Source organism: Eucyclogobius newberryi, unplaced genomic scaffold, assembly GCF_026437365.1.
Source record: "Eucyclogobius newberryi isolate DKJ021-1_F unplaced genomic scaffold, fEucNew1.0.hap1 SCAF_15, whole genome shotgun sequence".
Taxonomy (NCBI): Eukaryota; Metazoa; Chordata; class Actinopteri; order Gobiiformes; family Gobiidae; genus Eucyclogobius; species Eucyclogobius newberryi.
Window position 1 is genome coordinate 16,383,668 of NW_027315779.1, and position 20,593 is coordinate 16,404,260.

A 20,593-nucleotide genomic window follows, 5' to 3' on the forward strand; every position below is an offset into this window, starting at 1 on the left:
GTTAACTCCCAAATCAAGTCTATATGTGGCATTCATTTTATCAGATGTAAATTGTAAATTGGTGTTCTTTAATGTCTTCCCGTTCCCTTTGGTTTCCTCGCGATATTTCAACCGGAACTCAAAATGGCGACTGCTCACAGGCGCTGATTCAGAACAGAGTTGTCCCCAGTGTCCGACAATTTCTTTGCTTAAAATAAGATGCTATGGAAGTTCATTGTTATTTTTTGGCTCTGCAAAGCAAACAGGTTGTGACATCTTAACAGCAAATGTCTCTGTTTGTTCGCGTTCCGGATTAACAGCAATTAAAGCGCAACTTGAAACAGGTAAGTGTAACGGGAAGCTACTAGCTTTCTAGCAGTGAAGCTAACTTACTTTAAAATATGATTTATTGACAATAAATTACTTATATTTAAAATCAGTTCAACGATGTGGTGCATTGAATACTACAAACTAATTTGTAAGGCTGGTGTGGTTGTTCTATCTTTGTTGCAACCTTTTTCCCTCAGACTGACAAGCCCGCTCTTACTGAATGGGTTTGTTTATAGTGGCGGCGGTAACGCATGAGTGCATATTTTCAGCCTGTTTAGATTTTGTTCAATGCATTTTCAAAATTTGAATGATTCCACGAACAATGGCCATTAGATATGATTATTAACTACTATATAATTAACTATAATATAAGTTATAAATAATATTGCAACTCTTTTTACTCATTTAGTTTCTGCATCACTGTGCAAGCCAATGTGTGATTGCAATGTGGAGATGCTCATTGTTGCTTTCTTTCTCTGATAGTGAAAATGGCAGAGGAACGGCGGCAGAAGCAATGTTCAGTCAGTCTTCCCACAGAGTCTATGAAAGCCATGGCTGAGTCTGTTGGTGTGGGGCAGCTCCAGGAGGACAGCTGTGTAGCCCTGAGCGAAGAAGTCAGCTACAGGATAAAAGAAATTGCACAAGTAAATTACGTCATATCACATCATATACATTTTATGACGTGTTTAATTACGACAAATGTACAACCTTTTCTTATTATAGGATGCACTCAAGTTTATGCATCATGGAAAAAGACGGAAACTAACCACCAGTGATATAGATAATGCCCTTAAGCTCAAGAATGTTGAGGTAAAAAAAAGAAAACATCACTGTTTTAATGGTTAGACATTGTATGTTTCAAATGTCCTTAAAAAAAAAAAATATATATATATATATATATAAATAAATACATTTTACTCTTTGATTTCTCCACAGCCATTATATGGGTTTCAGTCCCAAGAGTTTATTCCTTTTCGTTTTGCAAGTGGTGGTGGAAGGGAGCTACATTTTTATGAAGAAAAGGAAGTTGATCTCAGTGACATAATCAACACGCCACTTCCCAGAGTTCCACTTGATGTTTCCCTAAAAGGTAATGCATAAACGCATAACAATTACTAAAGTGTGTGTTTATGTGTTTAGTTAACATTTGTTTTATTGTTTTATCCAGCTCACTGGTTAAGTATTGAAGGGATGCAGCCATCAATTCCAGAAAATCCACCGCCTGGTAAGTACTGATAACAAGGCAGCCTGTTTGGACTCCTAATTCACTGTTGATATTTAATATTAATATGAATGTCATTAGCATCAAAAGAGCAGCAAAAGACAGAATCAACAGAACCTCTCAAAGTTGTCAAGCCTGGTCAGGAAGAGGATGGCACTATTCAGGGAAAGGGCCATGGCGGAACAACTGCCGATGGCAAAGGTCGGTCAGAAACTATATTTGATTGGTTGAAATGTTGTATCCGGTGTTAAATATATAATATTATAATTTTATTGATCAATTTCAAGGAAAAGAGAAGGGTCTGATCAGGCTGAAGCCACGCAGCACCCACGAGCTCTCAGTGGAGCAGCAGCTCTACTACAAAGAAATTACAGAAGCTTGTGTTGGCTCCTGTGAAGCAAAGAGAGCTGTAAGTTCTTTTATCATCACACGCTTATATTGTTTATTGAGTTTCCTGGTCAGCATGCTAAGAAATGTTACTCTTGTACGCTGCTTTATCTTTGTCCAGGAAGCATTACAGAGTATTGCAACTGATCCTGGCTTGTATCAGATGCTTCCAAGATTTAGCACATTTATTTCTGAAGGGGTAAGAGTGTCTTCATTCCGTCTTCAGTTAATTATTTTCTATTGCTTAGTAAAAGGTACCCTCGGAAATGTCTGACCATTCCAATGTCTTTAAAGGTCCGTGTAAATGTGGTACAGAACAACTTGGCTCTCCTCATTTATCTGATGAGAATGGTCAAAGCTCTAATGGACAACCCTACCCTGTACTTGGAGAAATATGTAAGTAAAGTGTCATATACTAAATGCAAATTGTTTTACCTTATTAATGAGATATTTTCTGTACATTTTCTGGTTGTAGTTGCATGAGCTCATTCCAGCTGTTGTGACCTGTATTGTGAGTAAGCAGTTGTGTTTGCGACCTGATGTTGACAACCACTGGGCGCTACGAGACTTTGCTGCTCGACTAATGGCCCAAAGCTGTAAAACATTTAGTACAACGACAAACAATATCCAATCTCGGATCACAAAGACATTTACAAAGGTAAAAATAGAGCTACACATTGAAACTAGATATATTTTTTGTGTTTGTTTATAGGTTAAAAACAGACCTTGATAAAAGTTGAAAGAAAAATGAATGATGGACAAATATTGTTTGATTTTTATGATGAATGGCATCTTCCAGAGTTTGCTAGATGATAAAACCCAGTGGACAACACGATATGGCTGCATTGCTGGACTGGCGGAATTGGGTACTGATGTGAGTATTATTGCATGTCCCTTGTTGGTTGTTTGCAGATGTATTGACAAAATACTTGTTTTTTCTCTTTGTAGGTGATAAAGACACTTATTCTTCCTCGGCTTGCTGTAGAGGGTGCTCGCATCAAAGCTGTGATGGAAGGGCCAGTGATTTCCAATATTGATAAAATCGGAGCTGATCATGTTCAAAGCCTTTTACTGGTAATTGGCTGGGATACAACTTTTTGTTTTAATATATAATTGTATAATCTTTCTTAATATAATATTGTGTCTTCCTTTTAAGAAACACTGTGCCAGCGTTATTGCAAAGATCCGTCCTCAACCTGATAATTTGGAACAGTATCGTGTGGAGTACGGTTACCTTGGACCAATGCTTTGCTCCCATGTAATGAAGGCTAGAAACCAGGCAGCACTCCAGGCACAGCAGGTCAACAGAACCACGTTAACGATCACACAGGTTAGTACACTTCTTAAATTTGCACGTGTAGAAAAATAATACAATGTGTGAAATTCTGGACCATATTTGTAATGGAGCTAAGCGTAAATTCAGCCTGGATGTCCATCCCACCAGAGCTCACCTGCTCTGCAGCTTCCATCAAAGCACCCGTATTACTCCTCTGCGGCTCAGCGCATTTCCCGTGCATCCAATCCGCACTCGCTCTTATCCTATTTAAACTCTCTGTTTCCTCACCCAATATTTGTCTACGCTGTGCCCCATGGAGCTCGGACCACAACCTTGTACATCTGAGGCTTGTGTATGAACCCATCGTGCGCAGGCCTGTGGTGCCCCGTGTGGTGAGGAGGTGGTCTGCTGAGAGCGAGTAGGCTCTGAGGGACTGCTTCAGCACCACTGTCTGGACTGAGCTTTATGACACACATGGGAGGACATCAGCACCATCACAGAGTGCATCACGGACTACATAAACTTCTGTTTTGAGAACACTGTTCCCTCCCGGACAGTGCAGTGTTTTCCAAACAACAAGCCGTGGATTAACCGTGAACTGAAGGCTCTGCTGAAGGAGAAGAAGAGAGCCTTGAAGACTGTGGACTGAGGACTGTGCAGAAGGAGCTGAGGAGAAAGCTCAGGCTGGCGGAAGCTGGCTACAAGAGGAGGATGGAGGAGCAGCTGCTGAAGAACATTCAGGGAGTGTGGAGGAGCCTGAAAACCATCTCAGGCTTCAAAGTACCCCCTGCCCAGACAGAGGGGGACCTACAGTGGGTGAATGAGCTAAATTCTCACTTCCTGGGATTTGATCAATCGCCCACCCCTCCCCCTGCACAGCTGCATGCTCCCTCTTCCACAGCTGGACAATGGCCTGCATTCGTTCCTCTTCACTTCTCCGCTCTGGACCATCAGCTCCCCACTTCACCTGAACTCACCCATCCCCCCAGCACACAGTCCCCCTGCCAACCACTGGCTGTCACAGCAGCACAGGTGAGGAGAGAGCTGAAGAGGATTAAAGTAAGGAAGGCAGCAGGACCTGACGGCATCAGCCCCAGGCTCCTCAAGTCCTGCGCATATGAACTGTGTGGAGTTATGGAGCATGTCTTCAACATAAGCCTGAAGCTGAGGGTGGTACCACAGGTCTGGAAGACCTCCTGTCTGGTACCTGTGCCTAAGACACCGCGCCCCAAAGACTTCAACAGCTTCAGGCCGGTGGCTCTCGCGTCCCATCTGCTGAAGACACTGGAGCGGCTGGTCCTGGACCACCTCCGCTCCACCGTGAGCTCAGCCATGGACCCGCTGCAGTTTGCATACCGGCCTGGCATCGGAGTGGAGGACTCATCACGCACGACGATGATGCGGAGTACAGAGGACTGGCGCAGGACTTTGTGGACTGGTGTCAGCGGAACCACCTCCTCATCAACGCGGGAAAGACCAAGGAGATGGTGGTGGACTTCTACGACGCTACCCCACTGCCCCCTCACCAGTGAACATCCAGGGAAGGGACATTGAGAGAGTGGACTCATACAAGTACCTGGGTGTTCAGATGAACCACAAACTGGACTGGACTCATAACACAGACGCACTGTACAGGAAGAGCCAGAGTCGGCTCTACCTGCTGAGGAGACTCGGGTCTTTTGGAGTGACAGGGCCACTTCTGAAGACCTTCTACGACTCTGTGGTGGCATCAGCCCTCCTGTACGGTGTGGCCTGCTGGAGCAGCAGCATCACAGAGAGGGAGAGGAAGAAGCTGGACAAAGTCATCAAGAAGTCCAGCTTCGTCCTGGGCTGCGCTCTGGACTCGGTGCAGGAGGTGGGGGACAGAAGGGTCCTGGCTAGGTTCACGTCTATGCTGGACCATGAGTCTCACCCCCTGCAGGACACTCTGTCCGCGCTGGAGAGCAGCTTCAGTGAGAGACTGATCCACCCTCGCTGTGTGAGGAGAGATTTCGCAGGTCTTTCCCTCCTGCTGCTGTCAGACTTTATAACAAACACTGCTAGCCCTGATCACTTGCAATACTGACTTAATCATGTGCAATACCGTCATATTCATGTGCAATTACTGTTGTACTCACACGCAATTATGTCACATTCATGTGCATATAACTGATGTAAATAGAGTGTTTATTTTATCTTTATTTTTCCCCTCCATTCCTTATTAAGAAATGAGAGGTTTCTGTCTATAGGAGTTTTTGTTTATAAGAGTGTTTTTTGAACTTCCTATAAGTTATCTGTCCTTTTCCTCTATCTACCTGCGTTGCAACAACGAAATTTCCCCATGTGTGGACAATAAAGGAATATCTTATACACTCATTGTCCCCTCTACACTCCTTGTCATCTCTTACCACCACTAGCCTCCAGGCCCCGGGGGAAGACATCTCCTAACATACATCTAACCTGTCACAGCCATCATGGCAATGTCTTCTGCAGGGGTCTGAGCTCAAATAACTCATTTAATAAATCTTGCCTTCCTGTTTCTGTCTGAGTAGCCTCGGCCAACTCTCTCCGTGTCTCAAAGCGGGTTAAGTGGATCGACAGGAGCTCGAACTCCCAGTATCATCAAGGTTCCAAGTTCCCTAACGTTGATGTCGCCTCGTCCCGGGACGCCTTCTCAGCCTTCTCCACCTGCCACAAAGTACATTGTGATGGCCACCAGTGCAGGAGCTGCCTCTACTCAGCAGGTACAATGATTTGACGATTAAATTGTTCTGTTTTTATACATTTTTAAAATGGGGGCCTTTCAGGTCTGACTCCACTGTCTTCACACTCATCCTGTCTGATATTAAAGTAAACAAGACTGTTCGGCAAATTAAAAACAATTTTCATTTTTTCTTTTAGGTGATCACCCTCAGCTCTTCTCAATCAGCCTCTCCAGTCACCAGCACTGTTCCCAGCGCCTCATCTACCTTGCAGCCTTTAGTAAAACTAGAGTCTGGAAGTGGGTCTGCATTGACTGCATCTAGGCCTATGCAGAAATACATTGTTGTGTCGTTACCGACATCTGCCTCTTCTTCATTGGAGACTAAAAGCACTGTGCTACCAACTTCTATTTCCTCATCTTTAGATCCTGGGATCAACCGGTCCGACTCGCCTGGAGCAAGCACGCAGTCACCACACTGACACATTTTAACATTTTAAGACATTGGTGCAGCTGGACACACAAAACTATCTCAAAACCCTTGATGGACACTCTGAATATTGACAAAATTGTAAATACAATAATGTCCGGTGGAAACTAATCTATATGATCTCTTCGTATATTATAGATTTAATGTTTGTTTTTTACTCCAGAATAAATCTGTTTTGTATAAATTACATCTTTTCGTGAACGACTGTCGTGCATTTTTTATTTGTATATCAGTATCATGTCTAAACAGTGATTACAGTGTGAGTACGAGTATTTTATGCAATAAAATATTTTTCTATTTTTATCTTATGACGGAAGACAAAGGTTATTCATGTGTCATTTCTGAGTCGCACTTGGTAAAGGCCGGATTTAAAAGTGGACCTGTAAATAATCTTCTGAAAAGACTGCACAACATGATACTACAACTCCCAGAATGACTTGCGTGTTAAAAAACCCTCGACCCCGGACGTCATATCCCTCATGTGTTTAGTGCAGGAACGTGCAGATTAAAAGCACCTAGTCAAACTTGGATCTACTGAGTTCATAGATACTGCGTTATAAGTAAACAAACATGAATTATAAAATACGAGCTGCAAGAAAGGAAGACTGCAAAGACATTGCACGAATGATCATGGTAAATGCATATTTTTACTTTTAGTCAAATTTATAGCGCGCTATAAGTGTGAATTGCATTACAACATGTATTTGTTCTTTGCAGGAGTTGGCTGTTTTTGAAAAGATGCCTGACCAAGTAAACATTTCTGTCGAAGGTATCTTGACGTTGCTTTTCCTAAATGACTAACGTTACCGACAGAAATACCGTAAATTATCCTTAAACCAGTTTTACGCCTCCAGATGATTTATTCCCAGTATTTGGGAAGTAGTACTGTTTTCTAAACATGGGCTGAAGGAGTCCACTCCACACAATCCCATCCACATAACTCTTCAAATGTAAATTACACCCTAGAACATTGTTTTGTCAGTCAAACGTACATTCAACTATGTAAATGTACACTTTAATGTGTGTTGTCAGATAGCGTAAAACAAGTGTAATTTATTCATTTTATTTTTAAAGTGGTCTTACTACTTAATATCTTCTAATCAATGTTTTATTTACATTTCAGAACTGGAACGTGATGGTTTCTGTCCCAATCCATTTTTTGAATGTCTGATTGCTGAAATGTCTGATGAGCACAACTCTAAATGTGGTTTATGTTTTTCATTCAAAACAATTCCTTTCTAAAATTGCAACGTACAATTATAAATGTGTCTGTATTTGAATTGCAGGCCTCACAGTAGTTGGATATGCGCTTTACTTTTTCACTTACAGCACATGGAAAGGGCCAACAGTTTTCCTGGAAGACCTCTATGTGATGCCAGAGTTCAGAGGTGAAAATCATGGCAAGATCATAAGTACAGACAATTATGCATTTTCTTATTGATGTTCTATTTCAAAGGTAATGGCGTTGGCAAAGGCTTGATGAGCAAAGTTGCAAAGGTAACCTAAACTCTTAAACCAGCTTGTGGATCAATTGGTTGATCTTATTTATTGTTTTTGTCCCAGGTCGCAAAAGAGAAGCGATGTGTCCGTCTGCAGCTGGCGGTTTTAGACTGGAACTCCCCAGCCCGAGATTTCTACGCAGCTAAGGGCGCTCAGGACCTCACCGACAGCGAAGGATGGCACTTCATACGTTTTGATGGTTTAAGTCTTGATAACTTGGTGAAGGAAGCTCCTAAAGATTAACTTAAAGACTAGATCTGACCTTTTAAAGTGATTAAGGTCTTATATCTGTCTGTTTTTTGCTTGATAATAAACTCATAATTGTAATACATGGTTAAAGTAGTGTTGATTTATCATTCACAAGCAACATTAGCCTTAGAAAAAGAATCAAAAACAGTGTGTTTGATGCTCTGAGTAATATGTTAGTGAGTTTGAAGCTCAAATCAGCTGATGCACAATGTCAGCCCTGTCCCCTCCCGCCAGTCAAACTATGAGTTATAGGTGTTTGTGATCATTTATTTATTGATTTTCTGTATATTTATAAAGTGCATTTGCATATGCTCCCATACCCAGCCCAGATATGAGGCAAGAGAAGGACAAGGAGAGAAATAAAGAGGGATTATGATGAGGAAAGAGAAGGGAGAAGTAGGAGTTGAAGTTTCTCTTACATTTTTGGAACGAGTGCTATGTATTCTTTCTGCTTAAAGCTCAAGTAGCCATTCCTCTCTAGAAAACTTAAAAGGATTCTTCTGTCTGCATACTGAAAGTCTCTCTGCTGCCGTTAAGACAGCTAGTATTATACTGTACTTCTTTCGTGAATTGAAGTGTAATAATACAGAGGGGAAGCCGCTATGGGACGTCAGCACAAGAATGTGGCTGTTTGTACCATACACACAGGAAGGGCTCAATTATGAATTACAGGCTATATCAACTTACACTAACAGATAAAAAAAATCTCAGTTTCTTAGCTGTAACGTAGGTGCGGATGTCTAATGTCTGTTATTTGTCATTAACTCCAGTAACTGTTTATGACAGTCTCACACACACAAAATAAGTATACATTTAAAAAAAATCCCACAATATAAAAAACAAGGGTACATGGTTCAGACAAGACATGAAAAGACATAGAGTATTTTTTTATATTACATTACTGTAGTTTCTTCTAAATAAATCAAATTTCTGCTTGATTGGAGTTTTTTTATTTATCAAATTTACCTATGCATATGATCTTATATACATCTCAAGATGAGCTGTAGATTGCATTTAAACATATGCGTTTCTTCCATAGTTGCTGGGAGCCTGCTGAGATGGTGGCAGAACTGAAAAGACATGATTTCTGGACGATGGCTGGTACCGATAAAGCCTGTAATCCAAGATGACAACATTTAAGATCAGTGGTTTCTTGCAAGGATTACAGACACTTTTAAGAGCTCACTTACACTTTTTCATCCGTTGTCTTTCCTTTGCATGAAAACAGGAGACACGCCCCTCCACAAATGGCCAGTGTTGCTGAAGCCCAACCAATGTACAGGCCCTCTCCAATCTCATACCTGACCAGTGAGAGATGCTGATGTGGTCTAGTGTTTTTCTACATTGTATTCTACATTATGATTACTTACTTTGTCCCTGGATAAAACTGGTCAAAAAACTCCTGTGTGATGTTGGCTGCATACCAGGAAACAGCAATCAAGGTGCAAATTCCTAAGACATGAGAAAACACAAAGGAGTGACTTTTCAGTACACGATTGGCAAACATGGTGAGCTGTGTTTTATTCTCTGCCGTTTAGCAACAAGACAACTTAGATCAATGATGTAAACAACACAGTTAACATGCGTTTGGGGTTTACACTTTTTTATCAACAGTCAAACAACTCCTATTAGATGAATGTGTATTTGTTAAATGTATATAATGCAGTTTTAAAAACAATAGACCAATGTAAACATGGGTCAGTCCAGGCTTTTGTGTCACTTGATAGCCCTATGAAAAAGTGACTCATTCACTGATAGCTTCTGTAAACACAGAGTTGTTACATCGGTTGAGACCAAAGTCAAAAGGGGAAATAAAACTTTTATTAAAGATAAAATTGTTGATGAAACTTTGCTATGTGTCCAACTAATCCATCACCAAATAGAATGATATGTTTATTTTTCTTATTTACCTTGTAATAGAAAAAACACTCCTCCTATTGCAGCAATTCTTCCTTTTAAGACAACATTTTCTCCTCCAATTTTAGAGCACTGCATCCCAACCAGAGTTGCCACAAGACCAAATGTCCCAAAAACAATGGCAGCGATCATGAGAGCCCGCGAGGCCTGGATGTACCCTGCACACAAACACACCGGGAGCAGGTAAAGGTCAGGTTTGATTTAACCATTTCAAAGTACCATTGGGAAAGTAATATTTCTTAAAGCACATAACAGTACCTTGTGTACAATTGCAATTGTACTCACTTTTTACAAAAACATAATCCTTGTATTACAATACAATCTTATAAAATATAATGGCTGTTGATAAGAGAGTTCTTTGATATACTCAGTAATAACCTTACGAGATAACCTGGTTTCTCATTGTTCAATCTTATCAGATGTTTATGATCTATTACAGCTATTATTATTATTAGGAATAGGGCACTGCTTATTCAAAGCAGCATCCACTGAGCTGGACGTAAAGGCACTATGGGAAGACCCAGTTCCTTGGTCTACAACTGGACAACTAATGGTAACAGGGCTAACAACAACAACAACAACAACAACAACAACAGGTATTATGAATTACACTGTGCACAATATCAGCTCAAACCCCAATATTTATTTCTACTTTGTTGACAACATGACAACAGAAGTCTGAATATTTCAGATCTCTCTAAATCACATTAACTCATGTTCCACCAAAAGCTTTGGCTCTAAGCCTGATTAGTAGCAATGAATAAATGAATAAAAGCATAAATCATTGAAGCACATACCACTCAGGGCCAGTAATGATGGAAAGTCACGGCAGTTGTGCACTCCTGTCGAGTCTGTGGCACAGGACATCCAGAGGTTCTCATAGATGGTGGATGTGGTGATCACATTACCATCCACTGTGGACACTCTCCAGTATCGATTAGGCAGAGCAATTCCAACCATCAACCAGGCCAGAAAGCCAAGGAAAAAGGCAAACGCCTCCGTTATGGCATTCATTTTTACCTAATTTCGAAATCTAGGTAAATTTTTTTTACAGAATTAAACCGCCTTTCCTTGGCAATTCGATCTTACAGCTATTAGTTTGGCAGTTCAGTGTCGAAGTGTTTCTCTCATCCCCAACAGCACCTCAGAAAGGCTCAGAAGGGCTGACATCAGTGATTGATGCCAACTTATGATTTCCCCCATTATTCTCCTTTCTTCTCAGCCTCTTTAAAGGTGACAAATGTTTGCTTATCTTCAGAGAAAACAGAAAAGTCCAACCTTCATACTGACGTCTATAGACCCAGAGTCATTAGTCACATCCCGACACCTGCTTTGAACACTGAGTCAACGTTATCAAAGACTTATTGATGAGGTGCAGGTCTCGTGTGCTCCTCATTGCACCTGTGGAAATGTCCACAGTGAGACTGCAGCGTGGCTGACCTGCAGATGACCAGCTTCACTGATGAAACCATTTGCCTCTCACAGCCTCTCTATGTACCTATTATTCTACCTTTACTCAATAAGGCCCAATGAAATATGCCATAAGACAAATCCTCAGTCAAACAATGACTGATGGTAATGAGCATGTAATGCATCACAATCCTTACCTTTACATTTTTATTTATTTATTTTAATTAATTCATTGTATTTATTATGTTGCCTTCTATAAAAAGTTTCAATACCGAATCACTAGTGAAATACTGTATTTAATGTTGCATGTAATAAACATAGCCACTGTTACATTTACAACAGTGGCTATGTTCACGTGCACACTCAAAATCTGATTATTACCATATTTTGAAGATATAAGATTATTTAAATGACATGTAACCAGCAAAATATGATGAAACAATCCAATTTCAATCCAAAATCATGTTCCTTCTGACCTAATGTTGCAGTTTGCATGTCATTTAAATGATCTCAAGGGTTCTGAAATCAGGTCATATTCAGATTTTGGTGTGCCAGTAAACATATGCAGTGATTACATTACTCTGTGGTGTTTTTGCATATTATTGTTCTGTGCAATTGCTTTTTAATATTTACAATGCACTTCACTTGTTTTATATTGTTGCTGCATCCCCGTGGGCCTTTCAAGGTTAAATAAAGGTCAATTAAATTAAATTAACTTAATGTTCTAGTCTTTAGGACAAGAATCAAGTGTGTCCAACCAGAAAATCCTGTTGAGTTCATTTAAACTGTATACAATAAATCCCTCAGAAAATGCACACTCAGCTTTTACACATCTGTATCATCAACAGGAAAGCAAGACATTTTAAACATTATGTCCCGGCTCTTGCCAAACACATTTTAAACATATTTCAAATTTGTCTCTTATATTTTAGTTGTTTTAAGAGATAGAAAACCTAGTTAGAATAAGTCAAGAAGGAGACATACCTGGCAGAGCAAAAAGTGAAGGAAAGTCCCTGCAGTTGTACAGCCCTGTGGAGTCACTTGCACAAGACATCCACAGGTTCTCGTAGACGGTGGACGTTACAATGACACTGCCATCTTGAGTGGACTCTCTCCAGTACTGATTTTCCAATGAAACAAAGACTAAAATCCAGCTACCAAAGCCAAGGAAAAGTGCTACAACCTCAACAATATCCATCATATTAAAAACTATTGATAAATAATCTGAAAAAATGTAAAGAATAAATAGAGAAATTCCAGTGCAGGAGCTCTATTAGCCACTAGTGCATCTGATAAACATTTTGGGAGTGTGAGAACTGACTCTTTTTTTCTCAGGCTCCCAGACTAATTGATTTGTCGGCTGTACCTACATTATAAGACCGCTATTCCCGCCCAAAATTGACGACATTTCACATGGCCAGTTTGTTACCATAGAAATGCAGGCATACGTTGATCTTTTTTTTTTTACTTTGACTGTTTGTTTCAGCTCATACATATGATTAGGCACTTCTCACAACCTTTATTCACATGGTTTGAAGGGCAATAAAAAGAGTCATTTAGATAATTTTAACAAATTACATTTAGCCCCTTTTGCAAATATTTTTATAATTGATACGATCTAGTTCTAATAAAAAAATAACTATCCAAATTTGACGATGCAAAGTATAGTAAGTATTTTTATTTCAAAATCTATAATACTAAAATCTCTCCTGTCTTGGGCATTGGTGCTAGCGTGTAAGGTTTGCAAAGTTATTCTCATTTCCAGAAGCAAATTCTAATCAGAATACTATATAGACAATAGAGGAATGATTTATGTACGTGTGAAAAAGTTGTCTATTTTAACATTGGTTAAGTATTAACGTGTGAATGTGGACACATTGCAGCCATTGAAAATGGTATATATTTGTCTTTTGAAATAGTATTGACATAGTACAGTAGAGTTTTTAAATGGAGAGAGGCCAAGCAGCAGGACACACCCATATTAAGTCATTTGCTGTACATTAAGTCTAAATATAATTTGAATATCATATTCCTTTGGCATATCCCATCTGTGCATTTAAAGGTAAAGTTAGGTGTCGGACATTTATGACTGGTATTATTGCTTTCTTATCGAAATCTTTCAGCAGCCAATGATCGGGAACAAAGTACTGCCATATACTCTGCTAAAAGGATACGAACATTGCTGCTTTGGATCATAGATCAACATGTTAATATTTTATTTCTTGGCCCTTCCCTGTGTGACCTGAAGTATTTGATTGAATTGCTTGTGTCCGCATTGACCCGTGTTTCAAGGGAGCGTTCGTTTATTCTCGCATTTGACTTCTGACTTAGAGACGTTAAGGTGAAGTGAGGTAAAATAATGGGTTAAGCTTTTTTATAAATTTGTGACCGAAACAAAAGTGTTCTTTATGACTAATCCCTACCTAAACTGGCTGTGCATCATGATGGAGTAATATTTCTGTAAAACACAGTTTAAATAAGGCCATTTAGCAGGAGTTTGAACAGTCAATGCACTTGTCACACTTTGGAGGAGTATAGAACAAAATGTGCTTATAAAGTTACACAATAAACGTGACTATATTTATGGTTTTATTTCATTACAATGATCTTAAGTTGTAGAATGGTGTATTATTATTTGGTTTGAAATACACAGTTTAGTCTTTATTTGAAGGGACAATGTAGAGAGAAATTAAGCTCATAACAGAGAGTATGGTTGCACATGATTATAGATAAAAGGAGTCCCAGATTTAAAAGAACACTGAGCATTTATCTAATCAACACAGTACTCAGTTATTATTATTATTAGGCCCGAGCGCCACAAGCTGGCGAGAGGCCTATTAATCTCGTAAGGCCGTGCGAAGCACGGCTGCGAAAGTGCGCACGTAGTGCGCACGAAATCGAGCGCGAAGCGCTCGCCCACTTCCAAACACTCACTAACGCACCCCTTCACTCACGCACGCCCCGTGCATACTAATTAGTAGTAGGAAAATGGAACTTTACCGTTGTAAACGGGCGAAGCCCGTGCAAAAGTACGCACTAAACGAGCACTTCGCGGTCGTCATCCCCATATAAAGCACTCATTTGCGCTAAGTAGCTCACGAATACGTTCCCCATCTCTTGCATGTTCCGTGCATATAAGCATGTAATGCAAAAATTGAACGTTATTACTGTATAGAGGGCCAAAAACACAAAGTGGGCGGAGCCCACTCAAAATTAACGAAAGTATCCGTCAGTGACCAGGGACCCACACCATGAGGTAGGAAAGCGCGAGCGCTTTCCGAAAATGTATAGTTCATGATATTTGAAAAATGGGAAACATTGTTTTCGCATCGGAATATTATTCTTTCTTTCTTTCTTCTTCTTCTTCTTCTCGGGACCAACCCCCCTATTTTTCACCCAGTGAACATTGACGAAAAGTCACAAAAATTAACACACCTCTAAAAATCGTGCCTCTCTACATTCTGGCTATTTCCTTTTTCTAAAATTAAAAAAATTGGCGCGTCAGCGCCCCCAAATGTACCAAAAATGCATTGAGAGATGGGAAATGACCCAAAAAAAATCTGATCGTAGAATCATGAAATTTGGCACAGAGGTAGATGGTGACAAGAGAAGTAAAAATATTATTACGGCAACGCCGTCCGCCCAACCAAAAGTCGGCCATATTGCTTCAAAAATGGCTAAACATGACTTCGGAGTTTTTCCAAACGTCGTACTTTTACGAACTCCTCCCACGGTACCCCGTCGCCCCTGGCAAGTACAGTGAACTAGCCCATGCCAAAGGCATGGATCATGCATACTTACTCCTGCTATGACAGAAATAGTCAACAATTAGTGAATGGGCATAGCCCATTCACTAATTGTTGACAACAGCAGCGCGAAGCGCTGCATTCCTCCAAAAACCCTCCTGGCATCGTCCCGTACGCGAGAATCCATGCCGCAGGCATGGGCCATGCTTGTATCTGCTCAAATCAATGGAAGTCTATGGGGAGTGGGCGGGGCATCCCGACGGAATAGGGAGTGACGAGCGCGTAAGCGCTCGTAATGATGATTCCACCCCATGGCGGCATCGGGAAGGCTTAGAGCTTTCAAACGATGTATAATTTGTTGTTATAGTGGAAACGCCTATATTGTTTTTGCTAAAAATATTATTTTTTTTATTTTTCTTGTTCTTCTTCAGCGCTTTGAGCTCTAATTTGACCCCCTGAACATGCTCAAAAACTCACCAAACTTTGCCCAAAATTCAGAATCGGCGAAAAATTTGATTTTTTCTGGGCCATTTTTTTTTTTTTTTTAAAATGGCGCGACAGCGCCACCGACAAAAGTCAAAATACATTGCGCCTATGGGAGACGCCATTTTGTTTACGTCAAACTTTGACGAACTCCTCCTAGTGCGTTTTGCCCACCAACCTCAAAATCGGTGTACGTCCTCTAGACAAGTGGTGCATCTAAAGTTTTCCAAATTTTAAGGATAGCTTTTACGGTCTCTGTGCGACGGAGCCGCAAACGTTTCCCAGAATTCTGACTATTTGGCCTTCAGAGTGGCCTATAAACAATAGAGTTTTCCCAAGTGACATGATATTTTGCACAAAATTCTAATTTGCCATCCTGATCATACAAGTATGAGAGCCAAAGTCATATTTTGTACGGCATAACCATAGCGATGACAGAAACATCCCATGTTATCTTTATGGGAAACTCGCAAAATCGCTCAAATCACCACATTTTTACGCTTCACACTTTAACAAACTCCTCCTAGGGCGATTGTCCGATCAAACTCATATTTGGGGAAAGTCATCTACACAAGCGGGGCATCAAAAGTTATCCATATTTTGATTCTAAGTGCTACGGTCTCTGTGTGGCGGACCCGCAAATATATGTCACAAATGGGAAAACAGCGAAATCTCTAAAATGACCACATTTTTACGCTTCACACTTTAACAAACTCCTCCCAGGGCGATAGCTCGATCAAACTCATATTTGGGGAAAGTCATCTACACAAGCGGGGCATCAAAAGTTATCCATATTTTGATTCTAAGTGCTACGGTCTCTGTGTGGCGGACCCGCAAATATATGTCACAAATGGGAAAACAGCGAAATCTCTAAAATGACCACATTTTTACGCTTCACACTTTAACAAACTCCTCCCAGGGCGATAGCTCGATCAAACTCATATTTGGGGAAAATCATCTACACAAACGGGGCATCAAAAGTTATCCATATTTTGATTTTAAGTGCTACGGTCTCTGTGCCATGGAGCTGCAAATATACTGTCACAAATGGGAAAAACGCCAAATCCTTGAAATGTTCACATTTACGCTTCACACTTTAACAAACTCCTCCCAGTGCGTTTGGCCCACCGATCTCAAAATCGGTGTACCTCCTCTATACAAGTGGGGCATCAAAAGTTATTCAAATTTTATGGATAACATTTACGGTCTCTGTGCAGCTGAGCCGCAAACTTTTCGCAGAATTTGGACTATTTGGCCTTCAGAGTGGCCTATAAAAAAGAGTTTTTCCAAATGACATGACATTTTGCACACAATTCTCATTTGCCATCCCCAAATTAAAAGTATGGGAGCCAAAGTCATATTTGGTAAAGCGTAGCCGTAGCGATGACAGAAACATCCCATGTTATCCCTATGGGAAAACCGCAAAATCTCTAAAATGACCACATTTTTACACTTCACACTTTAACAAACTCCTCCTAGGGCGAAAACCCGATCAAGTTCATATTTGGGGAGAATCATCTACACAAGCGGGGCATCAAAAGTTATCCATATTTTGATTTCAAGTACTAGGGTCTCTGTGCGGTAGAGCCGCAAATATATGTCACAAATGGGAAAAACGCCAAATCCTTGAAATGTTCACATTTATGCTTCACACTTTAACGAACTTCTCTGTGGGCAATAGCTCGATCAAGCTCATATTTTGGGAAAATAATCTACACAAGCGGAGCATCAAAAGTTATCCACATTTTTATTCAAAGAGTCACGGTGTCTGTGCGGCAAAGCCGCACATTTTGCCAAGAATTCAAAATAAAATTGCTTTTTGATGGTAAAACAAAGGGGAGAAGATGTGACAGCGTCAGCAGTAGGCGTAATAAAAGAACAATTGGGGCGCGTTAGCGCCCCCTCCTCTTGCGGCGTGGCGGCGGCGTAGCGAGGGCCGATCATTGCCGCTTGCGGCTATATTTTTTCTTGTTCTTTTTCAGCGCTTTGATCTCTAATTTGACCCCCTGAACATGCTCAAAAACTCCCCAAACTTTGCCCAAAATTCAGAATCGGCGAAAAATTTTATTTTTTCTGGGCCATTTTTTTTTTCGTTAAAAAATGGCGCGACAGCGCCACCGACAAAAGTCAAAATACATTGCGCCTATGGGAGACGCCCCGAGGTCAACTTTGGCGTAAAGCTACGAAATTCGGGACACGCATTCCTCTCGTGAGGACAAACAAAAAAAATCATTGTGGCCATGCCCCTAGACTTACCCTATGGCCGCCATCTTCCTTTGAAAATGAAAACACGCTGTGTTAGCCATTTTGTTCACGTCAAACTTTGACGAACTCCTCCTAGGGCGTTTTGCCCACCAACTTCAAAATCGGCGGACGTCCTCTGGACAAGTGGGGCATCTAAAGTTATCCAATTTTTTGAGATGCCTTTTACGGTCTGTGTGCGGCGCAGCCGCAAAGTTGGACAACTTATTTTGGGATATTGCAGATCTAAAAATTGTTCCCATTTGATCAAAACAAGTCCGATTAGGACCAAATTTGAATCAGTTGTTCAACTTTCTAGTTTGGACCAGTTTATGATGACAAAATTGAAATAGGCGCGATAGCGCCCCCTACAGAGTGACCTTTAAATTAACATTGAAGGTCAAAAATTATTTTTACCAAAATTTTCTAAACTTTGCCCAAAATTCTATTTTGGCGTCCCGATCAAAAAAGCCAATCAGACAAATGCCTTAATTTTTACGGCGTAGTCGTAGCGATGACATAAACCTCCCATGTTATCCCTATGGGAAAACCGCTAAATCTCTCGAATATCCACATTTTTCTGTTTCACACTTTCACACGAACTCCTCCTAGGGCGTTTTGCCCACCGACCTCAAAATCGGTGTACGTCCTCTAGACAAGTGGGGCATCTAAAGTTATCCAAATTTTAAGGATAACTTTTACGGTCTCTGTGCGACGGAGCCGCAAACGTTTCCCAGAATTCTGACTATTTGGCCTTCAGAGTGGCCTATAAACAATAGAGTTTTTCCAAATGACATGATATTTTGAACAAAATTCTAATTTGCCATCCTGATCATAAAAGTATGAGAGCCAAAGTCATATTTTGTACGGCGTAACCGTAGCGATGACAGAAACATCCCATGTTATCCTTATGGGAAAATCACAAAATCGCTCAAATCACATTTTTACGCTTCACACTTTAACGAACTCCTCCTAGGGCGATTGTCTGATCAAACTCATATTTGGGGAAAATCATCTACACAAGCGGGGCATCAAAAGTTATCCATATTTTTGTTTTAAGTGCTACGGTCTCTGTGTGGCTGACCCGCAAATATATGTCACAAATGGGAAAACAGCGGAATCTCTAAAATGACCACATTTTTACGCTTCACACTTTAACAAACTCCTCCTAGGGCGATAGCTCGATCAAACTCATATTTGGGGAAAATCATCTACACAAGCGAGGCATCAAAAGTTATCCATATTTTGATTCTAAGTGCTACGGTCTCTGTGCCGTGGAGCTGCAAATATACTGTCACAAATGGGAAAACGCCAAATCTTTGAAATGTTCACATTTACGCTTCACACTTTAACAAACTCCTCCGTGGGCAATAGCTCGATCAAGCTTTACTTTGGGAAATATCATCTACACAAGCGGGGCATCAAAAGTTATCCATATTTATATTCCAAGTGCTACGGTCTCTGTGCGGCGGCGCAGCAAATTTGACTGACACTTGTGTTGATTTGCACTGGATTGGCCATGTCCAATGTGTCGCCGTCTGTCAAGTTCTTTTTTAATTCAACACAATAAGGGCGCCATCTTTATCAAGTCGAAAGCGCAGAGTCGGAAGGCCGGCGGCCCGCGAGGGCCGTTGGATGCCGCTTGCGGCTTTAATTCTTCTTCTTCTTCTTCTTCTTCTCGGGACCAACCCCCCTACTTTTCACCCAGTGAACATTGACGAAAAGTCACAAAAATTTACACACCTCTAAAAATCGTGCCTCTCTACATTCTGGCTATTTCCCTTTTCTAAAATAAAAAAAATTGGCGCGTCAGCTTCCCCAAATGTACCAAAAATGCATTGAGAGATGGGAAATGACCCAAAAAAAATCTGATCGTAGAATCATGAAATTTGGCGCAGAGGTAGATGGTGACAAGAGAAGTAAAAAATATTATTACGGCAACGCCGTCCGCCCAACCAAATGTCGGCCATATTGCTTAAAAAATGGCTAAACATGACTTCGGAGTTTTTCCAAACGTCGTACTTTTACGAACTCCTCCCAGGGCGTTGGCCCTAAAAAGCTGAAATTTGGTGAAAATGCTACTGAGGAGTGGGACATCAAAAGTTATCCAAATTACATTGATACCTGTCACGGTCTCTGAGCGGCGAAGCCGCAAACTGTAGCAAGAATTTCAGAAATCTCCCAAATTTAACATTTCTGCCGTTTGCGCAGATAAAGTCCGAATTGCGTCAAATTAGAATCAGTTGTTAAACTCTTTGCCCTAAACCTACTTGAAGTGAAATAAATTAATTTGGAGCCACAGCGCCCCCTACAGATTTTATATGGAGGTTAAATATTTAGTTTTGCAAAATTATATGAAATTTGACACACAACTCAATTTTGGCATCCCCATCAAAAAGTAAATGAGACCCATGTCATAATTGTTATGGCTTTGCCGTAACGATGACCGAAACCTTCCATGTTATTCCAATGGGGAAATCGCCAGAACATGTTTACACTTTAGACTTTCACAAACTCCTCTTAGGGCGTTAGACATATTAACCTGAAATTTGGTGAGACTCATCTTCAGGGGTGGACCATCAAAAGTTATCCACATTTTTATTCAAAGAGTCACGGTGTCTGTGCGGCAAGAATTCAAAATAAAATTGCTTTTTGATGGTAAAACAAAGGGGAGAAGATGTGA

At 40.7% G+C, this 20,593-nt stretch overlaps 3 protein-coding genes across 5 annotated transcripts; 2 read left to right on the plus strand and 1 right to left on the minus strand.

The window, feature by feature from the left end:
• Window positions 1-104: 104 nt before the first annotated feature.
• taf6 (TAF6 RNA polymerase II, TATA box binding protein (TBP)-associated factor) lies at window positions 105-6,667 on the plus strand. The gene is made up of 15 exons (XM_072446323.1): window positions 105-323; window positions 793-953; window positions 1,033-1,119; window positions 1,246-1,399; window positions 1,478-1,534; window positions 1,613-1,732; window positions 1,819-1,940; window positions 2,040-2,117; window positions 2,213-2,314; window positions 2,394-2,576; window positions 2,718-2,792; window positions 2,867-2,992; window positions 3,075-3,248; window positions 5,726-5,917; window positions 6,075-6,667. The coding sequence occupies exons 2-15, from the start codon at window positions 798-800 to the stop codon at window positions 6,354-6,356; spliced, it is 1,908 nt and encodes a 635-aa protein (XP_072302424.1). The 5' UTR covers window positions 105-323; window positions 793-797; the 3' UTR covers window positions 6,357-6,667.
• Window positions 6,668-6,858: 191 nt separating this feature from the next.
• On the plus strand, window positions 6,859-8,160 carry sat2b (spermidine/spermine N1-acetyltransferase family member 2b). Of its 2 annotated transcripts, none has more exons than XM_072445569.1 (6): window positions 6,859-6,997; window positions 7,082-7,133; window positions 7,488-7,568; window positions 7,651-7,752; window positions 7,821-7,861; window positions 7,928-8,160. In XM_072445569.1, exons 1-6 carry the CDS (start codon window positions 6,935-6,937, stop codon window positions 8,105-8,107), a joined length of 519 nt encoding a protein of 172 aa, XP_072301670.1. In that variant the 5' UTR covers window positions 6,859-6,934; the 3' UTR covers window positions 8,108-8,160. The 2 variants fall into 2 exon arrangements, with proteins under 2 accessions (XP_072301670.1, XP_072301669.1); XM_072445568.1 differs by having other exon boundaries at window positions 7,488-7,571; window positions 7,928-8,154.
• An 843-nt stretch (window positions 8,161-9,003) lies between these two features.
• On the minus strand, window positions 9,004-13,006 carry LOC140360356 (claudin-15-like). Of its 2 annotated transcripts, none has more exons than XM_072445570.1 (5): window positions 12,425-13,006; window positions 10,024-10,188; window positions 9,484-9,565; window positions 9,304-9,414; window positions 9,004-9,227 (listed from the first exon to the last, which is right to left on the minus strand). In XM_072445570.1, exons 1-5 carry the CDS (start codon window positions 12,639-12,641, stop codon window positions 9,128-9,130), a joined length of 675 nt encoding a protein of 224 aa, XP_072301671.1. In that variant the 5' UTR covers window positions 12,642-13,006; the 3' UTR covers window positions 9,004-9,127. The 2 variants fall into 2 exon arrangements, with proteins under 2 accessions (XP_072301671.1, XP_072301672.1); XM_072445571.1 differs by lacking the exon at window positions 12,425-13,006 and adding an exon at window positions 10,828-11,416.
• Between the last annotated feature and the right edge of the window lie 7,587 nt (window positions 13,007-20,593).

What these genes read in the sequence shown, in the direction of transcription:
- taf6 (XM_072446323.1), top strand. Translation starts at nt 798, where the DNA reads ATGGCAGAGGAACGGCGGCAGAAGCAATGTTCAGTCAGTCTTCCCACA. An exon ending in ACTTGATGTTTCCCTAAAAG is followed by an intron (nt 1,400 to 1,477) that starts GTAATGCATAAA and finishes TGTTTTATCCAG; the next exon opens with CTCACTGGTTAAGTATTGAA. An exon ending in CCTGTGAAGCAAAGAGAGCT is followed by an intron (nt 1,941 to 2,039) that starts GTAAGTTCTTTT and finishes ATCTTTGTCCAG; the next exon opens with GAAGCATTACAGAGTATTGC.
- sat2b (XM_072445568.1), top strand. Translation starts at nt 6,935, where the DNA reads ATGAATTATAAAATACGAGCTGCAAGAAAGGAAGACTGCAAAGACATT. An exon ending in AGTAAACATTTCTGTCGAAG is followed by an intron (nt 7,134 to 7,487) that starts GTATCTTGACGT and finishes TTTACATTTCAG; the next exon opens with AACTGGAACGTGATGGTTTC. An exon ending in TGTGATGCCAGAGTTCAGAG is followed by an intron (nt 7,753 to 7,820) that starts GTGAAAATCATG and finishes TCTATTTCAAAG; the next exon opens with GTAATGGCGTTGGCAAAGGC.
- LOC140360356 (XM_072445570.1), bottom strand. Translation starts at nt 12,641, where the DNA reads ATGATGGATATTGTTGAGGTTGTAGCACTTTTCCTTGGCTTTGGTAGC. An exon ending in AGTGTTTTTTCTATTACAAG is followed by an intron (nt 9,566 to 10,023) that starts GTAAATAAGAAA and finishes CTCATGTCTTAG; the next exon opens with GAATTTGCACCTTGATTGCT. An exon ending in CAGTTTTATCCAGGGACAAA is followed by an intron (nt 9,415 to 9,483) that starts GTAAGTAATCAT and finishes CTCACTGGTCAG; the next exon opens with GTATGAGATTGGAGAGGGCC.